The sequence below is a fragment of the Nicotiana tabacum genome, chromosome 23, assembly GCF_000715075.1.
Source record: "Nicotiana tabacum cultivar K326 chromosome 23, ASM71507v2, whole genome shotgun sequence".
In the NCBI taxonomy this organism is placed as follows: Eukaryota; Viridiplantae; Streptophyta; class Magnoliopsida; order Solanales; family Solanaceae; genus Nicotiana; species Nicotiana tabacum.
The window spans coordinates 81807643-81824888 of record NC_134102.1 but is presented as its reverse complement, the minus strand read 5'-3'; the positions used below and the strand labels follow the sequence as shown (position 1 = coordinate 81824888).

The window sequence follows — 17246 nt, the reverse complement described above, 5'->3', positions numbered from 1 at the left end:
AACGCGTCCCAAACCACATTACGAACTTAGTCGAGCCTTCAAATCACATCAAACAACACTAAAAACCATGAATCACATCCCAATTCAAGCTTAATAAACTTTAGAACTTCAAACTTCTACCTTCGATGACGAAACCTATCAAATCACGTCCGATTGACCTCAAATTTTGCACAAAAGTCATAATTGACATTACAGACCTACTCCAAATTCTGGAATCGAAATTCGACCCCTATATCAAAAAGTTCACTCTCGATCAAACTTTCCAAAAACCTTCAGCCCAAAGTTTAAGACCATATCTTATTTTGTCCTATGTGAGTCATTTTCGGGTGAAATTCAAAAATAGCCAGATTTACAAGTGGTAATTGAAAAATAATCACAGTTTCAAAAGTAATCGAAATTTAGCCTCTTTTCATGTAAAGATAAATCTGAACAAAAACACTGCTCAAAATCCGAAAAATATTCCTATGTCAGTCATTTTCGGGTGAAATTCAAAAATAGCTAGATTTACAAGTGGCAATTGAAAAATAACCACAGTTTCAAAAGCAATCGAAATTTAGCCACTTTTCATGTAAAGATAAATCTGAACAAAAACACTGATCAAAATCCGAAAAATATTTCAGCATGAGTTCGGATTTTTTACATGTGAACTTCCAGCATAACATGCTGGAATGTCATAATGTGCTGGAGTTTCAACATAATATGCTAGAAGTTCATACACATGTGTTCCAATCTCCAGTATATTATGCTGGAGCTTTCCGTGTTGCAGCAAAATAATGACTATTTTTCAATGACTTTGCAAACGCTGGCTATTTTTCAATTACCAATCCGAAAACTGGCTAGACCGTGCTATTTTAAGGTCATTTTCTGCACAAGTCCTACAAGTAGCCCAATAGCTAAGCCCATTCCCAAAGGGATAAAGCCCAAAATGCAGCCGTTTATCTCAGAGTATATGAGACGAAGTATGTTCGCTGTCTAAACCCTAATAGAAAGAGGAGCAGCTAGTCGTAGCACTTGTTCTTCAGCATTTTCATCTTCGCCGCCATTCGAAGATGAAGGTACCACCACAACAACCCTACAAACCCTTCTCTCTTTCTACATAGATATGTACGTTTACGAGGTTCAACATATGCAGTTAGTTTATGTGTGATTGTTTTGCAGTTCAACATTGCAAATCCGACCACTGGGTGCCAGAAGAAGCTCGAAATTGACGATGACCAGAAACTGTAACAACTAACCCCATTTTTCTTTCTCCATTTATTTTGTACCAATCATTAATAATGTTACTGCTACTGTAGTGTTAAGTTCTTGTGATCATAAGTAATTTACTATTTACCAGATTCGTGACAAATGTTAGAGTTTTCCAATTCCAGCTAAGTTTCAGGAATTTGCACCACGTGAAAAAAGAAATTACATAGTTGGCCTTGCCTGCTTAATTCTTTGAGTGCCTAAAATAAGCTCAGCTTTTTTGCCTTGACAAAGGTTGAGGGACTTGTATTTTTAGTGGAGAAGGATAGAGGGGCAGGCCGCCGGCCCATCATCCCCGAGTATCTAAGGTGGTTGGCCCAAAGGGTCTGCAATTTCTCCATCATAAAAAAAAGGAAATAAAAATAGGCTCAGTTTTTTGGTTTATATAGATCTGTAGATAGTCTGCTTGTTATATAGCTAATTGTAGGTTCTCTTTAGCTGAAAACATTAAAGAGAAATATTGTAGTACATAGTAGGATGCTTTTTTTGAGTAGTAATAAGCTATTGTTCCGTTGGGTGGTATTAATCCCTAGGAAAGCATGGTCTCTCTGAAGAATGCTGCACTTTGAGAAAACATATATTCCCGTTGACCTAGATACTAACAATTTACCATTTATTTGTCATGCCTTGTCATGCTCATGGGCTCTATCTTAAAGGTTATCTTTAATTATTAAAGAAAAATCATCAATGTATATATTACTGATTAGAAACCGGAGCCTCTAAGGCTTTGGTCTAGTGGTAAGAGCTCAACATGTGATATGTGGGTTATATATAGGTGCCCATCACGGGTCAAACCCTGTTGCAGACAAATACTTGGTATTTCAGTGGAAAGGGTAGAGGAACATGCTAAGTATTCACTGAGTTTTGAACCATATGCCATTGTTCCTCGGGGACTTATCGGTTATAAAATACCAATTAAGAACGGGAAATTAGTAATTTAATTATTAAAATATTAGCCATTAAACTTGATATAAAAAATTGTGATTTGTCAATTCCCTTTTTCATATAATTTAATATTATTTTTTTGATAAGTTATATTTCCTTGTATTGCATACATAAATTTTTCCTTTTTGCCCTCGATAACACCAATATGAATTTTAAATGCTGCTTTGCATGATATGTAGCTGTTAGTGATGAATTTTTGTTGAACCCTGATATGGCAATTACTAGTATGACTGTTGTTTGGAATTAGTGTATTAGTTAGGTAGTTTGCTTGGTGTGACCTAACCTGATGTGTGGAAATGCAGCCGAGCCTTTTTTGACAAGAGGATCTCCCAAGAGGTCAGCGGAGATGCCCTGGGTGATGTAAGTAACTGTTCCATTTTTTTGTTTGGCTCTCCGGTGGCACTTGTTATGAATCTATTTCAAACATGTTATGTCTTACAATGGCAGGAATTCAAAGGTTATGTGTTCAAGATTATGGGAGGATGTGACAAGCAGGGGTTTCCAATGAAGCAGGGAGTTTTAACTCCAGGCCGTGTTCGCCTTTTGCTGTACCGCGGTATGTGTAATTTGTGCTTGATGTGTTTTCTTAAGCTTGTACCTATTTTCTATGAATAAATTTTTCTTGGAATTATCTAAAGATTTATGTTATAATCAGGCACTCCTTGTTTCCGGGGGTATGGTAGGAGAAATGGTGAGCGCAGAAGAAAGTCTGTCCGTGGATGCATTGTCAGCCCTGATCTTTCTGTTCTGAATCTGGTTATCGTGAAAAAGGGTGAGAATGATCTGCCTGGACTGACAGACACTGAAAAACCAAGGATGAGAGGACCCAAGAGAGCCTCAAAGATCAGAAAGCTCTTTAACCTTTCCAAGGAAGATGATGTCAGGAAGTATGTCAACACCTACCGCCGAAATTTCACTACCAAAAATGGTGAGCTGTTGTCCCCTTTTTAGCTGCTCTTCAGCTTCTGGTCTGTTTTGTATTGAAAATATAGCAGTTCGGACAAATTTTGAATGCTATTATGATGCTTTGTGCGACAGGGAAAAAGGCGAGCAAAGCTCCTAAGATTCAGAGGCTTGTGACACCCTTGACTCTTCAAAGAAAGAGGGCAAGAATTGCTGATAAGAAGAAGAGAATTGCCAAGGCTAAGTCGGAGGCAGCTGAATATCAGAAGCTTCTTGCTTCAAGGTTGAAAGAGCAAAGAGAGAAGCGTAGTGAGAGTTTGGCTAAGAAGAGGTCTAGACTCTCTGCAGCTTCTAAGCCATCTATTGCTGCTTAGGATCAGTAGGATGTATTTCCTGCTATCTGGTGGGTCTGGTTTATGTTATTGCTGGATGTGTTACTTGGTTTTGGTAACTTTGAGTGTTCCTGAGATTTTGAGTTGATCTGATACTTACTTTCAAGATTGAAGATTTTGGTTACTTGGCATTAATTTATATTCAAACCATCTTTTATTTTATTATATTTTCTTGGGGTGGATCTGGTAAGTCTGAAAATATTGCCATGTTTTCTGATCGATTTGCTATCTACCAGTAGATAAAGAAGTATTTGCAGGGCAATGCTTTGAATCCTCAGAGTTACCTGGCTGATGTAGTAATTGACACTGCATCTGTTGTGGCTGCTGTCTCAGAATCACTTTGCCTTGCCCTCATGGTAGGTCTCGTATTCTAAATTTCCAAGGGCTGGAAAACTTAAGTAACGTAAATTTATTTTGAGAAGTAAATAGTATTTTCCGAATTTTCCATAAGTAAAATTCAGCATAGTTACAGTTGAATGGATCAATTGACTTGACGTGTTTACTTTACTAGATATGATAATGCTAGTGATCATCAAATAACCACTGTAATGGCCAAAAAAGCTGTTACACTGGAAATCAGAATAGATAGATCAGTGTGGAGACATGCTTCATTAAGTTGACCAATTCTTTTCTTGATAAACCAGGAAAGCACGAATTTGTCTCGTAAACAACTAAATATAAGAAGTTCCCAAACCTTCTTTATAGCCCACCTTAGTTACAAAGTTCATTGCAAGTCCGATCCTGCATAGCAAATGCAAGTGAAGAGCTAGGAATACGTTGTCCTTCTGACACAGAAGCCATCATATGATACAATAATTGTCTCGTGAAATACTTCGATAAAATCCGATAATAAACACAAGTTCCACGTGGAATAATTTGTGAAAAGATGCCGAAATTAAATTGTTTAATGCAAAGGCCAAGGAGTTGTTGGGAAGCTTGGTTGAAAAAATTAACTTATTATGGGAATTTGTATGCAACTGGAGAGATGGATATTGGTCATTGGAGAAAATGAGAAATTATGGATTGGTTTAGTGCACGAGGGATCTTTCTAACGAGGATTGTAAGAAGCATCTTGAGGGTATTGTTTTTATTTATTATTACTACTGTTGTTGTGATGGGAAAGAAGGTGGAAGAGTTTTTATTGGAAGCTCTACCTTTAGATATATATGAAAAAAAATGTACTCTTTTATTAGTATTGCTAGAAGTTATAATGTTCATATTGAGGGCTGGAACTGAAACCCAATATTATGATATTTTGTAAGGAAAAGCTTAAATATATTAATACAACAATATATATGATTCTTTTAGAGTTAATACCCTAAAACCCTCTTAAACAATCATGTTTTTTTCAGTTTCATGCTTAAACTATCCGGTGTCCCCAAAACCCCCTAAACTATATTCTCCTTCATATTAAAACACCCTCGTTATATTTCTGATAGTGTGTGTGCTAGAAGATTCAGAATTTTAATTATAGTAAGAGTTTAGTAATTTGGTTGTAGGAGGAGTCTATTACTTTATTTATTTGGCTATTTAAAGCCCTGTGATTAATAAAATCTTAGAGACAGTTTTTCAATCCTATTTTCAACCTTCTTGCTGCTTACATATTTTTCTAAAATCCATATCAGTGGTATCAGAGCCTCCATTGATCTTGACGGATTTCTGAATTCGCTGAAAAACAACCAATTTCAATCACTTTTAAACCATACGCATTTTTACCCATACCGATTTTTAACCAAATTTTTAACAATGGCAAGCAACGGTCTCTCTTTGAATACCCCACAAACTTTCACTGGTGAAAACTATCAGATTTGGTCAGTGAAGATGAAATCTTATCTTGAAACTTATGATCTATGAGAAGTTGTAATGGAAGACAAACTTATATAACCACTTCCTGCAAATCCTACCCTTGCCCAAATCAAAGCTCATTCAGATGAGAAAACCAAAAAATACAAAGCCAAAACTATAATTCAAAATTCAGTTGCAAATTCAATCTTCTCTAAAAATAATTGCATGTGAGACAGCAAAAGAGGCTTGGGAAATACTCAAATAGGAGTATCAAGGAAGTGAACGAGGCAGACAAAATCAGATTTTAAATTTGAAAAGAGATTTTGAATCTCTTAGAATGCAAGATGATGAGACCATCGCTAAGTATTCTGACCGAATTTCTTTAATTGTCATAAAATCAAATTACTTGGCGAGGATTTCAAAGATGACAGGATAGTTGAAAAAATTCTTATGACAATTCCCGAGAGATTTGATTCCAAAATTTCCTCTCTGGAAGAGTCTAAAAATTTCTCTACCACCTCTGTTTTAGAATTAATAAGTGTTCTTCAAGTACAAGAGGCAAAAAGAGGCTACAGTACTAACTGGTGTTTTCAATGATTGAGACTTAAAGTTGAAATTTGAGACCTCAATTTTCTTCAATAAGTGAAATGACAACTCAATCTCAATTTCGATTCTGTACCTAGCATTTTCAATCAAATACCAATGTTTCAAAATTATGAGGTATTCCGCTGTCAAAACTTTCACATAATCAACGGTCAATGGATGTACATATAAGGCTTTTGCAATGCACGTATCTGAGAATTTCAACATTGTAAAGCTAAAATCGCTTTCAAACCAAGTGTCTTTCTTTCTATTCCTATAAAAAAAAAATGCTGTTTTATTTTGCTAAATATAACCAATCGTTAAGGGTAGATTTGGACGCTTGGCCAAAAATAAAAATATACTTACCCACGGAACAATGTGAAAATAAGCACACACCAACTACTGTATTAGCGTACAATATAATATCTTTTAATACTGAACCAATTTGAGAATTTATCGTGAAACTAGCCAGTTTTCGGACCATTAATTGAAAAATAGTCAGCGTTTGCAAAGTCATTGAAAAATAATCACTATTTTGCTGAAACACGAAAAGTTACAACATAATATGTTGAATTATGGAGCTCCTTTGTATAAATTTCCAACATATATGCTGGAATCTCATATTTCCGGATTTTAAGAGTGTTTTTGTTCAGATTTTATCCTTACATGAAAAAGTGACTAAATTTCGATTTATTTTGAAACTATGACTATTTTTTAATTACTAATTCTAAATATGATTATTTCTGATTTGTTTTTCCCGAATTTCTTATAAGACTGAAGTACAAGAAGGTTTCAAAGTAAAATATGTAAAGCCCAAATCACAGGGTATACCACTGGCGTTCTAAAGTCCTAATCAATCACATGCTTATTCTTCAACTTCTTTGTATATATATAGAGAGAAAAGTTATTACCAATAAAGCATCATATCTATCAAAACCAACCTTCCTTTTCTTACTTAGTAAAATGGATATTCAGTCTTCTCCTTTCAACTTAATTGCTTTGCTACTCTTCATTTCATTTCTTTTTATCCTATTGAAAAAGTGGAATACCAAAATCCCAAAGTTACCTCCAGGTCCATGGAGACTTCCCCTTATTGGCAGCCTCCATCACTTGAAAGGTAAACTCCCACACCATCATCTTAGAGATTTAGCCCGAAAATATGGACCTCTCATGTATTTACAACTTGGAGAAGTTCCTGTAGTTGTAATATCTTCGCCACGTATAGCAAAAGCTGTACTAAAAACTCATGATCTTGCTTTTGCAACGAGGCCTCGGTTCATGTCCTCGGACATTGTGTTTTACAAAAGCAGGGACATATCATTCGCCCCATATGGCGATTACTGGAGACAAATGCGTAAAATATTAACACAAGAACTCTTGAGTAACAAGATGCTCAAGTCATTTAGCACAATCCGAAAGGATGAGCTCTCGAAGCTCCTCTCGTCGATTCGTTTAGCAACAGCTTCTTCTGCAGTGAACATAAACGAAAAGCTTCTCTGGTTTACAAGTTGCATGACTTGTAGATTAGCCTTTGGAAAAATATGCAACGATCGTGATGAATTGATTATGTTAATAAGGGAGATATTAGCATTATCAGGAGGATTTGATGTGTGTGATTTGTTCCCTTCATGGAAATTACTTCACAATATGAGCAACATGAAAGCTAGATTGACGAATGTTCACCATAAGTATAATCTAATTATGGAGAATATCATCAATGAGCACAAAGAGAATCATGCAGCAGGGATAAAGGGAAATAACGAGTTTGGTGGCGAAGATATGATTGATGCTTTACTGAGGGTTAAGGAGAATAATGAGCTTCAATTTCCTATCGAAAATGACAACATGAAAGCAGTAATTCTGGTAATTAAGTTTTGATCCTATATATGTCATTATCATATATATATATATTTTTCTTTTTCTTATAGATTTAAGTTATATACGTTTGTTGCAGGACTTGTTTATTGCTGGAACTGAAACTTCATATACTGCAATTATATGGGCACTATCAGAATTGATGAAGCACCCAAGTGTTATGGCCAAGGCACAAGCTGAAGTGAGAAAAGTCTTCAAAGAAAATGAAAACTTGGACGAAAATGATCTTGACAAGTTGCCATACTTAAAATCAGTGATCAAAGAAACACTAAGGATGCATCCTCCAGTTCCTTTATTAGGACCTAGAGAATGCAGAGAACAAACTGAGATTGATGGATATACTGTACCTCTTAAAGCTAGAGTAATGGTTAATGCATGGGCAATTGGAAGAGATCCTGAAAGTTGGGAAGATCCTGAAAGTTTCAAACCCGAGCGATTTGAAAATATTTCTGTTGATCTTACGGGAAATCACTATCAGTTCATTCCTTTCGGTTCAGGAAGAAGAATGTGTCCAGGAATGTCGTTTGGTTTAGTTAACACTGGGCATCCTTTAGCTCAGTTGCTCTATTTCTTTGACTGGAAATTCCCTCATAAGGTTAATGCAGCTGATTTTCACACTACTGAAACAAGTAGAGTTTTTGCAGCAAGCAAAGATGACCTCTACTTGATTCCAACAAATCACATGGAGCAAGAGTAGCTCTAAATTGAATTCTTGTCTTGGAACAATAAAAGAAGAAACTCCAGCTTGGTCTACATTATTTCTTTTTGCTTTATATTAGTATGGGTGTGTTCAGTTTCTTGTTTTTAAGGGTACCCTGAAAGATAAAGGGCTATATAAACCAGTGAGACTTTTTATTGGTTGCAAGGTTTTAGATCAAGCCATAAGACAGCATATTTTATTCCACCATTTTCTATCATGTTTAATAAAGTTCCTTTCGTTTATTGTTAGACAAAATAATTAGTTTAATTTTGACCAGTTAAATTCATTTCAAGAGTAAGGATTTAGGAACAGATCTTTCAAAAACAAGCTTACGACTAAGAGGAAGTGAAGACAACTCAAGTAGGGATAGGTTTGGTTTTTGTAGTTATGGGTTCGATTAATCAGTTTTCAGTTTTTAAATATGCTACACTGAACTGGAAGCATTGGATTCCTTAAGCCCTAAAAAGAGTAAACATTACTACTTTATATAGCCAAGGGTAAAAATGTAAATTAAGTGTATCATATCGGGTTATTGGTTAAATTGATGATGAAATTGGACAAACCGATCGATAACCCATTAGTCATATGATTCCAAACCATTCCGAACAGCTAATCCAATAACATGGTACCGGCAAACAAGTAACACTTTTTTCGGTTCGGATTATCAGTATGTTTCAGTTTAGAACAACTTATCACAATTCACATCCATTATATTGTTTTGTTCGGATTATCATGGAAGTGATATCTTTACCAAACTGAGATGTGTAGGATAATACAAAAATAGAGGTATCCAAGCCAAGAAAAAATCATTCAAGAACTGTGTAAGATGGTCCAAGGATGTGAATTGTGATAAGCTTGGACCAAGCGGTAATAGCCAATTTCACAATCTTTGTTACAAGTGCCTCCAAGTAACCAGTGGGATCAGGTTAGTTCTACTCGCAGATATATTTCACAATCAGTATGCTGCAGCTAGTGTTTCTGATCTCAGTTGTAACTTTGTGAGAAATGTCCTGAAAATCAGTAGCCTATATTGGCAGCAGTGCTAATACGTTCTCCTATCTCCCTGTCCCTTTCGTCGATTGTCTTCTGGTTTGGCTCTTCTTGATGCAAATGCCATTTTCGAATCACCAGTCTTCTTGGTGTATCCATGTTTGAGAGCAACAATTGGCTTTAAGTACATCATTCCGGGAGAATGTCTTTTCTCCCTCGGAAGTGCTCTTAGCTCTGGCAACCAGTATGCAACAAACTCCCCTTCGGGATCATAGTTTTGAGCCTGAAACATGTAAAAACATTCTTAGAATAACATCTATCTCATAGTGAGTAAATAGCATAGGATTCCCAGAACATGATTCTATCAAAAGTAATATTTATATCCTTATTGCACTTACTTGTTTCGGGATGCTGAAGTAACGGTCTTCTCTAGGGTCATTGCCAACACCTGACACAAAAGGAATAGCAGAAGTTTCAACTCACAATTCCAACTTCCAGTTTAGAGAAAGTGGATATATCAAAGGTAGATAATAAAAGGAGAATCACCTGCACCATATGTCCAGTTTCCATAGTTGGAGCAAGGATCATAATCCAAGAGGCATGTCTCAAACCATTCAGCTCCCATCCGCCAGTCAATGCCCATATCTCGAACAAGAAAAGAACACACAATCTGGGAAAAAGATACTAAAATAATTAGATTGCAGTAAATTGCCTTCTTTCTTGATGAATTTATCTTCCAGAACTGTTTACTAGGTAACAAACTAGCATATAATTTTTCGAAAATATTAAATAATAAAGTGCACATGTACCTGTCGCCCTCGATTCGACATGAATCCAGTAGAAGCTAGTTCTTTCATGTTGGCATCAATTAAAGGATACCTATAGATTTGCATTGGGAAAATTAACAATTTCTCATCCCATGGAAATGTAGAACATATTTATTTTCACATGTTTCCTCAGACTTGAACTTCATACTAAGATATCCCATTTGGGTTTGAGGAGGAGAAAGGAGCAGTCAACATGCAAGGTACGAAGATAATGTATTTATTAAACAACAGGTGCTTGGCCAGCCCCTAGATAGGAATTTACCCAGTTTGACCTCGTCTCCAGGCATCAAACATGGTTTGGTCTTGGCTCCAGTTAATATCTACTTTTCGGGGACCACCTAAACGGAGAAAAAAAACAAGTATCGATATATTTCCAGATGTCGATAGTAGCCAGGCGGAAAAAGAAGAATGAACCTACAGAATATTTACACTACATAAAAAGCAAGCAGCAACATTCCTCTTGAGGAGTTGATTAGAAAATGGGGTGTGTTAATATGAATTCAGATAAGAATGTCTTTTTTACCTGCATGAAAAAGCAAATTTCCTTGCTTGATTGAGAGAAATCTGAAGTAATCCCTCCATATCAATTCAAACAAAACCCTGAAAACAGAAATCAGGCATCAAATATACACCTGTCCGGTGTATGAATATTGTGAGGAATACAGGGCATCAGATTGTTTGGTACTAAAAAACTATATTTATTATACTAAATCTCAGGCATAAAAACCATTAGCATACAGAGAAGGAAGAAGGGAGGAAACTATACCAGTATGTCGAATCATTTGATTGTCTTTCCTTCTCGTATCTCTTCACCTTAACAAGTCAAACGAAGCTTTCTTAATCTTTATAGCTTACTAGAATAAGAAGGTTGTTAATGTAACATTACAGTATGAGAAAAAGTTCTGTACCTCTTCATATATAAAACGGGGAGATAGGCATCCTGAAGCAAGCCAAGGAGAGAACTTTGTAGAATAATCAGGCCCTAACATTCCATTTCGAGTCACTTTATACACTTTCAATAAATCCTGCAATCAATCACAGATCAGAAGAATTGAAATATGTAGAGTCATCATTCGCCTAGGTCGCGTCTCTCTACTAGAAAGCAGTAAAAATATTAGGTCAGCAAATTCCCCAAGTCCTGGCCATCTAGTAGATGACTATAGTAGAGTAGAAACAGAAGAAGGTTTAATTTCAGAAACACCAGGTAATTTGTCACTTTTTAAAATGTGTAGGGACCAATGCAGCACCCAAAAGCATGACGATCATAGGCATCACTGTGAACAGAAAAAAGAAGGGATAGCCCTGTGCATGAAGTATTTCTGGCTAGTGCGGGCATAGGGGAAGGGTGGAGGTCTACCCTATGCAGCTTTACCCTTGCATTTCTGCAAGAGGCTAGTTTGACACGCTTTAGACCCATGGTCAACAGGTACATCAAATGAATAACTCTATCGCTGCACCAAACAAACAAAAAAGAGAGGAAAAAATTAACCAAAAAAACTCGGGTCACCCTGACCCCCTGCAACAAAAGAAATGAAAAGAACAAGAAAATCACAGAAACCCGAGATAAAATTTGAACAATTCATGTTGCAATCACAGTGCAGTAATTTCAGATAAAAGACAGGTCCTTCACCTTCTTCCAAAAGTAATCATGTACCCTACCCAGTGCAGCACTTTCACCTCCCATAAACTTCATTCCTTTAGAAACCTGTAAAAAGATGGAAACATGAGAATAATAATTGGAGTTAAATGCACAAATTTATCCATGGTTCTTTTTATACAACTCTAATGTTTGACCTGCCTTTTCCGACTGAAGCCCGAGCTCAGTAACTTGTGGGACACATCCCCACTCTCCAACCTCTGGTGGTGGACCAAGTGATGCTGGGAGTCTAATGCAATTACGGATTCTTGATTTGGATTCCACTGACTGTTAAGTTTAACCATCAACAAGACAGCTAACAGATGAGATAAGAGAAAGTATCCTGAATTGCAAGTTTCCTAAAACAGAAACATATTGTGAAGAATAATAATACCTTACGGAACTGAGTGTACACATCTGGTAAACTCTCACAGTCAAATGGAAGGTCATCTATATGATACATAGTACCACCCCAGATCAATTCCAGTTTAGTAGCATTTGTAGATCTTGGCTCATTGCCTAGTTCACCAGATATTGGTGGTACAAATTCTAGCAAATTTCTGGTGACCATTTTTTCTACTTTTACTTCCTCACTGCATGTTTCCTTGTGGGCATACACCTGTAACATAAACACACCTCCTTACCTTACTATGTAGTTAACGGCAATAAAATTGACTAGTTGTCAAATAAGTAACATCAATGTGAAGAAAGAAAATGAAAGAAGAAGCTCCTTAACTGTGTGTGCTTTAAAAGCTTTTGCAAGGGAAGGGATAATCTCTTCTGGTTTACCATGTTGAATCATTAGGTCAAGTCCCCGCTTCACTAGATTTCTTTTCAAATCGGTTAAGGATTCTATGATGAATTGCGCCCTTAAAGCTGTCAAAGAGAAAAGACAAACGTTGAGCTTATCAAATAGGTCACAATAGAAGATTCAACTTAAATCAAACTTAACCTTAGAATATGGAAAAGAAGGATCAGGTAAATAGAAAATCAACAAAACAACTATGCTTAATTCTAAACTAGTTGGGGTGGGTTATATGAATCCTCTCTATTTATGCTCAATTCTAAACTAGTTGGAAGACTCCTGTGTGTCCGAAGAAGAAGGATTAAAGTACGAGTTATGTGCACAAATGACACAGAATTAGAAGACGCTATATCTTGCTCCGATCCAAAAGAAAAAAAAGAGTGAAGCGAATACCTCCAGTTTTGGGCATTCCAAAGAAATGGGTAGTCCCAAAAAGTGTAGGATCAACACAATAAACAGGCAATATTGCTTCAGATGAAACCCAAGCTCTAAAAAGAGCCTCATTATCCAACACTCTCAAGTCATTCCTGAACCAAACAATTGCAACCCCTTTGCCTTTCCTCTTAGCCAAACCACTAACACTAGTGTATCTCTGAAAAGTCTGTTCACAAACTCTTTCCATTTCTTCAGGGGTTAGCTCTGGAACATTTTGAACAGTGGGTGTGGCTCTGGCTCTGGCACTGAAAGAAGAATGCATATTGGTTTTGGAGAATTTGCAGTGGAATGTTAAAGAAGATGCAGTGAGTTTGGTTAAAGAAAGAGGAGGTTTGATCATCACGTTCAGATTCATCAAGTGGAAAATTTTGGTTTGTATGGATTTTGTAAGTGACGAATCGTATCAAGTGTTTTGAGCTGTTGAGAAGCTGACACGTGGGCTAAGGTGCTTTGTCTTGACGTGGCGCCGTCTTAGCCATTTGTTATCCAATTTTTCACTTTCCCATCTTAGCTAATGTAGCTATGTTACGTTACATTCTTTTCTGTTTAGCCACTCACTCTATAATTGACGACTATTTCATATTTATTATTACATTAAAAATAAGACGTATCGTGTATAATTAAAACTATATGTTTGACTTTAAGTTGCATAATAACAGATTTCATATTAAATTATTTTTGTAATATATAAGATACTAAAATTAACTAAAGTTTTGACTATTTAATCCTCCCATATTTAAACTACATTCATAATATTTAGAAATTTAAAATCGAGTAAAATTTTACTTGTTTAAATTTTTTTCCTTATTTGATTTGTGTAAACATAGACTTGCAATGACAAAAAATTGAGTGAAAAATTGTTTGTTAATCAGTGGTTTACCTATTTCAAAAAGAAAAATTCAAAACACATGAACGGATTGGATTTGAGCGTAATTTGAGAATCCAATTATTTTAGTAAAAGAAAAACCACAAAACTGTATTTGTGGGTACTTTAGCTATCATTTCATTAAGAGTTAGCTTTTCAATGTACGCATCCTTTAATCAAAAGTTACAACATTTAGAGCTCGTTTAACCAAGTTACCAAAACTTCCTATTTTGAAAAAAGCTTTTCGAAATAGTTCTTTTGTAAAATTTCAGTTTGTGTTTGGCCAATTCGTTTGAATAGTGCTTTTTGCAAATTCATTGTGTTTAACCAATTTTTTAAAAAAACACTTTTAAGTATCAAATTACGAAAAAGGACAATAAAGGTTCAATTTGCGATTAGTATTATTTAGAAAAAAAAATTAAACATTTATTATAAAAAAATTCAATTAAAATATACCGTAAAGTAAAAATATAAATTAAAAATTTCAATCAATATAAAATATAGTTATTCCAAAACAATAACATTAAATGTTTGTATTACTTATTGTTCACATGATAATTTAAATATGTCAAAATACATCATTCAATATAAATTTAAATTTAAAATCTACTCTTAGGAATAGGAGAAAGAGAATAAAAATATGATTAAAATAAAAAAGAGAAGAAATTTATAGTAGAAATAAAAAGAAAAAGGAAAAGTAAAAGTGCAGGCTTTTCATGTAAGTTTCAAGGTAGCTGGCCGCTTAAACCTTCACTCTAGAGTTAGAACTGGAAAAACTATACGCACAATTATATCAAACTTAAAACAAGAGATTTTAGTTGCTTTAGCATGATTATGGCCATGTGCTCGATCCTGGAATCATATACACATACAAAGTTTGTAAAGCTTCAGTATCACGGCAAAGAATTAATATACTTCCATAATTTAAACTTTGTATTGTCAAGTACAATGGTATTCTTTTGTCTTGATGATATAGTTACACTTGCAAATTGCAATGGCAAAATTTGAGTGAAATTTTGTCAATTAATCATCGGTTTACCTATATCCAACTGATCACTAGATCCAGTCTCAACAAGTCTGGAAATTTCCTGTGGCACTGGAATGTTAAGCTCAGAACATATCAAGTGTATTATTTTCGCAGTCACAGATCCAAATGACAACTTATTCAGAGTTACTGCAATCGCAAACTTATGCTTGAGGTTACAAAAACCAGTAGATCCGCCCATACCTGAATGCCCGAAGCCAATAAGTTCCCCATTTGTTGAGTAACTCCTTTTAAACCCGAGCCCAAACTGCCCATTAGGATAGGTAAGGTTTTCATATTCTCCAACTCCCATGAAAGCATCATGAACTCTTTGGTTGTGGAAGAGTTTAATATTCCGGTTATCACTTGACGTATCACCGCCACTGTAGCTATTGTCGTCGGGAATCCGGACATAAACATTACCTTTGCCATCATTATCAACAGATGAACTGCTATTTTGAGTCGGTCCAGAACCATCAGCATCTGAAGCAGCAGTTTTCTTTCTAGATTTTTGCTTCTTAACAGTCTGTTGAGAAGGAAACTTTGGAACGTGTGGGTGGCTTCCTAAGGTTGGCATGGAAGAATAATGCGGTGGAGGAACTCTCCCACCCTCAGCGAGTGCAGCATAATAGCGGGCTAGGGCACGAGCTGAGCAGTGTCCATTGGCAGCAGGTATAATAGCACGGCGAGCATAGAGTGAATTGAATATGGCAGGTAAAGTAGTTGCAAGTTGAGCGATTTGCTGCGGCTGGAAAGTGGATGGCAAGTCTGAACGGTTGCTGACATTCGACAACTTGGTGAGATCACTCATATCTACTGTAAGCGTTGCAAGTCGAGATTCCACACCTGCAATTGGGAATTTTAGGTGTCAACTATCAAATGGATATATATATATATATATATAGAGAGAGAGGGGGGGGGCCTATGATTATAGCTAGGAAGAGACTGATTAAATGACCATGCTATACAATAAGACCCTTCAGGATCTACCATCCCCTTCCCTACTGGAAGGGGATTGCGCATGCTTGGCTGGGGATTTAAAATATGGGACTCAGTGGAATAGAATTTTTTTTTTAAAACTATATCTTTTATATGTGAGAAAAGCAGGTCTGAGTGGTTTGATAATTAAATGTGTAAAGCAAGGCTGTCACTCGCCTCCAGAATATAAATTGTTTGTGATATGAAACTTTCCTTTGTGGTTTACACGAAACCTACATAAACGGGACATAGGCGAATTCAAAACTTGATAGATCTACTCCAGAAGAAGAACATCACATTGTTGCATCAAGATATTTGGAAGAGAAAAGGAAGGGGTGTGATGACCCAATATGTCATCTTTAATTTTAAATATTCATTTCTGTGTTCTGAGACCTCGAAAAGCACTATTTAGCATTCCTCGACTTGCGTGCGCAGTCCATAAATTTTTCCGGAAAGTTTTATATGAAACATTGATTAAAATGTGAAATAGAGCTTTAAAACTCAATTGAGTTGACTTCGGTCAACGTTTTGAGCCAACGGACCCGGATCAGTGTTTTGACAGTTCCGATAGGTCCGTATCGTGATTTGGGACTTGGGCGTATGCCCGGAATCGAATTCGAAGGTCCCTAGCTCAAATTATCGGCATTTAACGGAAACTAGAAATTTAAAGGTTTGAATTCCTAAATTTGGTCATAATTGGGTTTTTGTTGATACCGGGTCCCGATTTAGATTCCGAGAGTTCGATCAGCTTCGTAACAATATTTATGACTTATGTACAAAATTTGAAGTTATTCCGGGGTACATAGGCATGTTTTCCGTTAGTTTTTGAAAAAAAATAAAAGGTTTGATTTTATAAAGCTTGAATTTTTAAAGTTTGACCGGAAATTTGACTTTTGAGCAAACGACCCCGGAATGGAATTTTGATGATTCCAATAGCTTCGTATGGTTATTTCGGATTTAGGCGCATGTTCGTATTTGGATTTGGAAGTCCGTAGGACAACTCGGCGCATTTTGGCGAAAGTTGAAAAATAGAAGATTTATGAAAAGTTTGACCGGGAGTTAGACTTTATTGATATCGGGGTCGGAATTCGATTCTGGAAATTGGAACAGCTACATTATTTCATTTATGATTTGCACGCAAAATTTGAGTTCATTCCGAATTGATTTGGCATGTTTCGGCGCGAGTTATAGAATTGAAAATTTCATAAACTCACAAGTCCGAATCGACGCGTGATTTGTAGTTTTGCCGTTGTTATGTG

The 17246-nt window shown here is 36.0% G+C and overlaps 4 protein-coding genes across 9 annotated transcripts in view; 2 read left to right on the top strand and 2 right to left on the bottom strand.

Moving 5' to 3' along the window:
- Nucleotides 1-909: 909 nt before the first annotated feature.
- On the top strand, nt 910-3647 carry LOC107782679 (small ribosomal subunit protein eS6). Its single transcript, XM_016603597.2, has 6 exons — nt 910-1055; nt 1159-1223; nt 2493-2550; nt 2638-2746; nt 2846-3118; nt 3229-3647. The coding sequence occupies exons 1-6, from the start codon at nt 1050-1052 to the stop codon at nt 3465-3467; spliced, it is 750 nt and encodes a 249-aa protein (XP_016459083.1). The 5' UTR covers nt 910-1049; the 3' UTR covers nt 3468-3647.
- A 3139-nt stretch (nt 3648-6786) lies between these two features.
- Nucleotides 6787-8629, top strand: LOC107782680 (cytochrome P450 71D7-like). The gene is given in 2 exon segments (NM_001325342.1): nt 6787-7715; nt 7807-8629. Coding segments are annotated over 2 exon segments (1518 nt in total). The 5' UTR covers nt 6787-6815; the 3' UTR covers nt 8425-8629.
- Nucleotides 8630-9053: 424 nt separating this feature from the next.
- LOC107782681 (cryptochrome DASH, chloroplastic/mitochondrial) lies at nt 9054-13498 on the bottom strand. Its single transcript, XM_016603599.2, has 13 exons — nt 13079-13498; nt 12617-12756; nt 12275-12499; nt 12043-12168; nt 11875-11949; nt 11153-11269; nt 11011-11057; nt 10768-10844; nt 10507-10582; nt 10227-10296; nt 9964-10087; nt 9816-9865; nt 9054-9700 (listed from the first exon to the last, which is right to left on the bottom strand). Exons 1-13 carry the CDS (start codon nt 13473-13475, stop codon nt 9470-9472), a joined length of 1755 nt encoding a protein of 584 aa, XP_016459085.1. The 5' UTR covers nt 13476-13498; the 3' UTR covers nt 9054-9469.
- A 1380-nt stretch (nt 13499-14878) lies between these two features.
- LOC107782682 (uncharacterized) overlaps nt 14879-17246 on the bottom strand; it is a 28928-nt gene continuing 26560 nt past the window's right edge. For all 6 annotated transcript variants that reach the window (XM_016603602.2, XM_016603601.2, XM_016603600.2 and 3 more), the window contains one exon: nt 14879-15855. In XM_016603602.2, the coding sequence (XP_016459088.1) occupies nt 15005-15855 (851 nt within the window). In that variant the 3' untranslated portion in view covers nt 14879-15004. The remainder of the gene's footprint in view (nt 15856-17246) is intronic.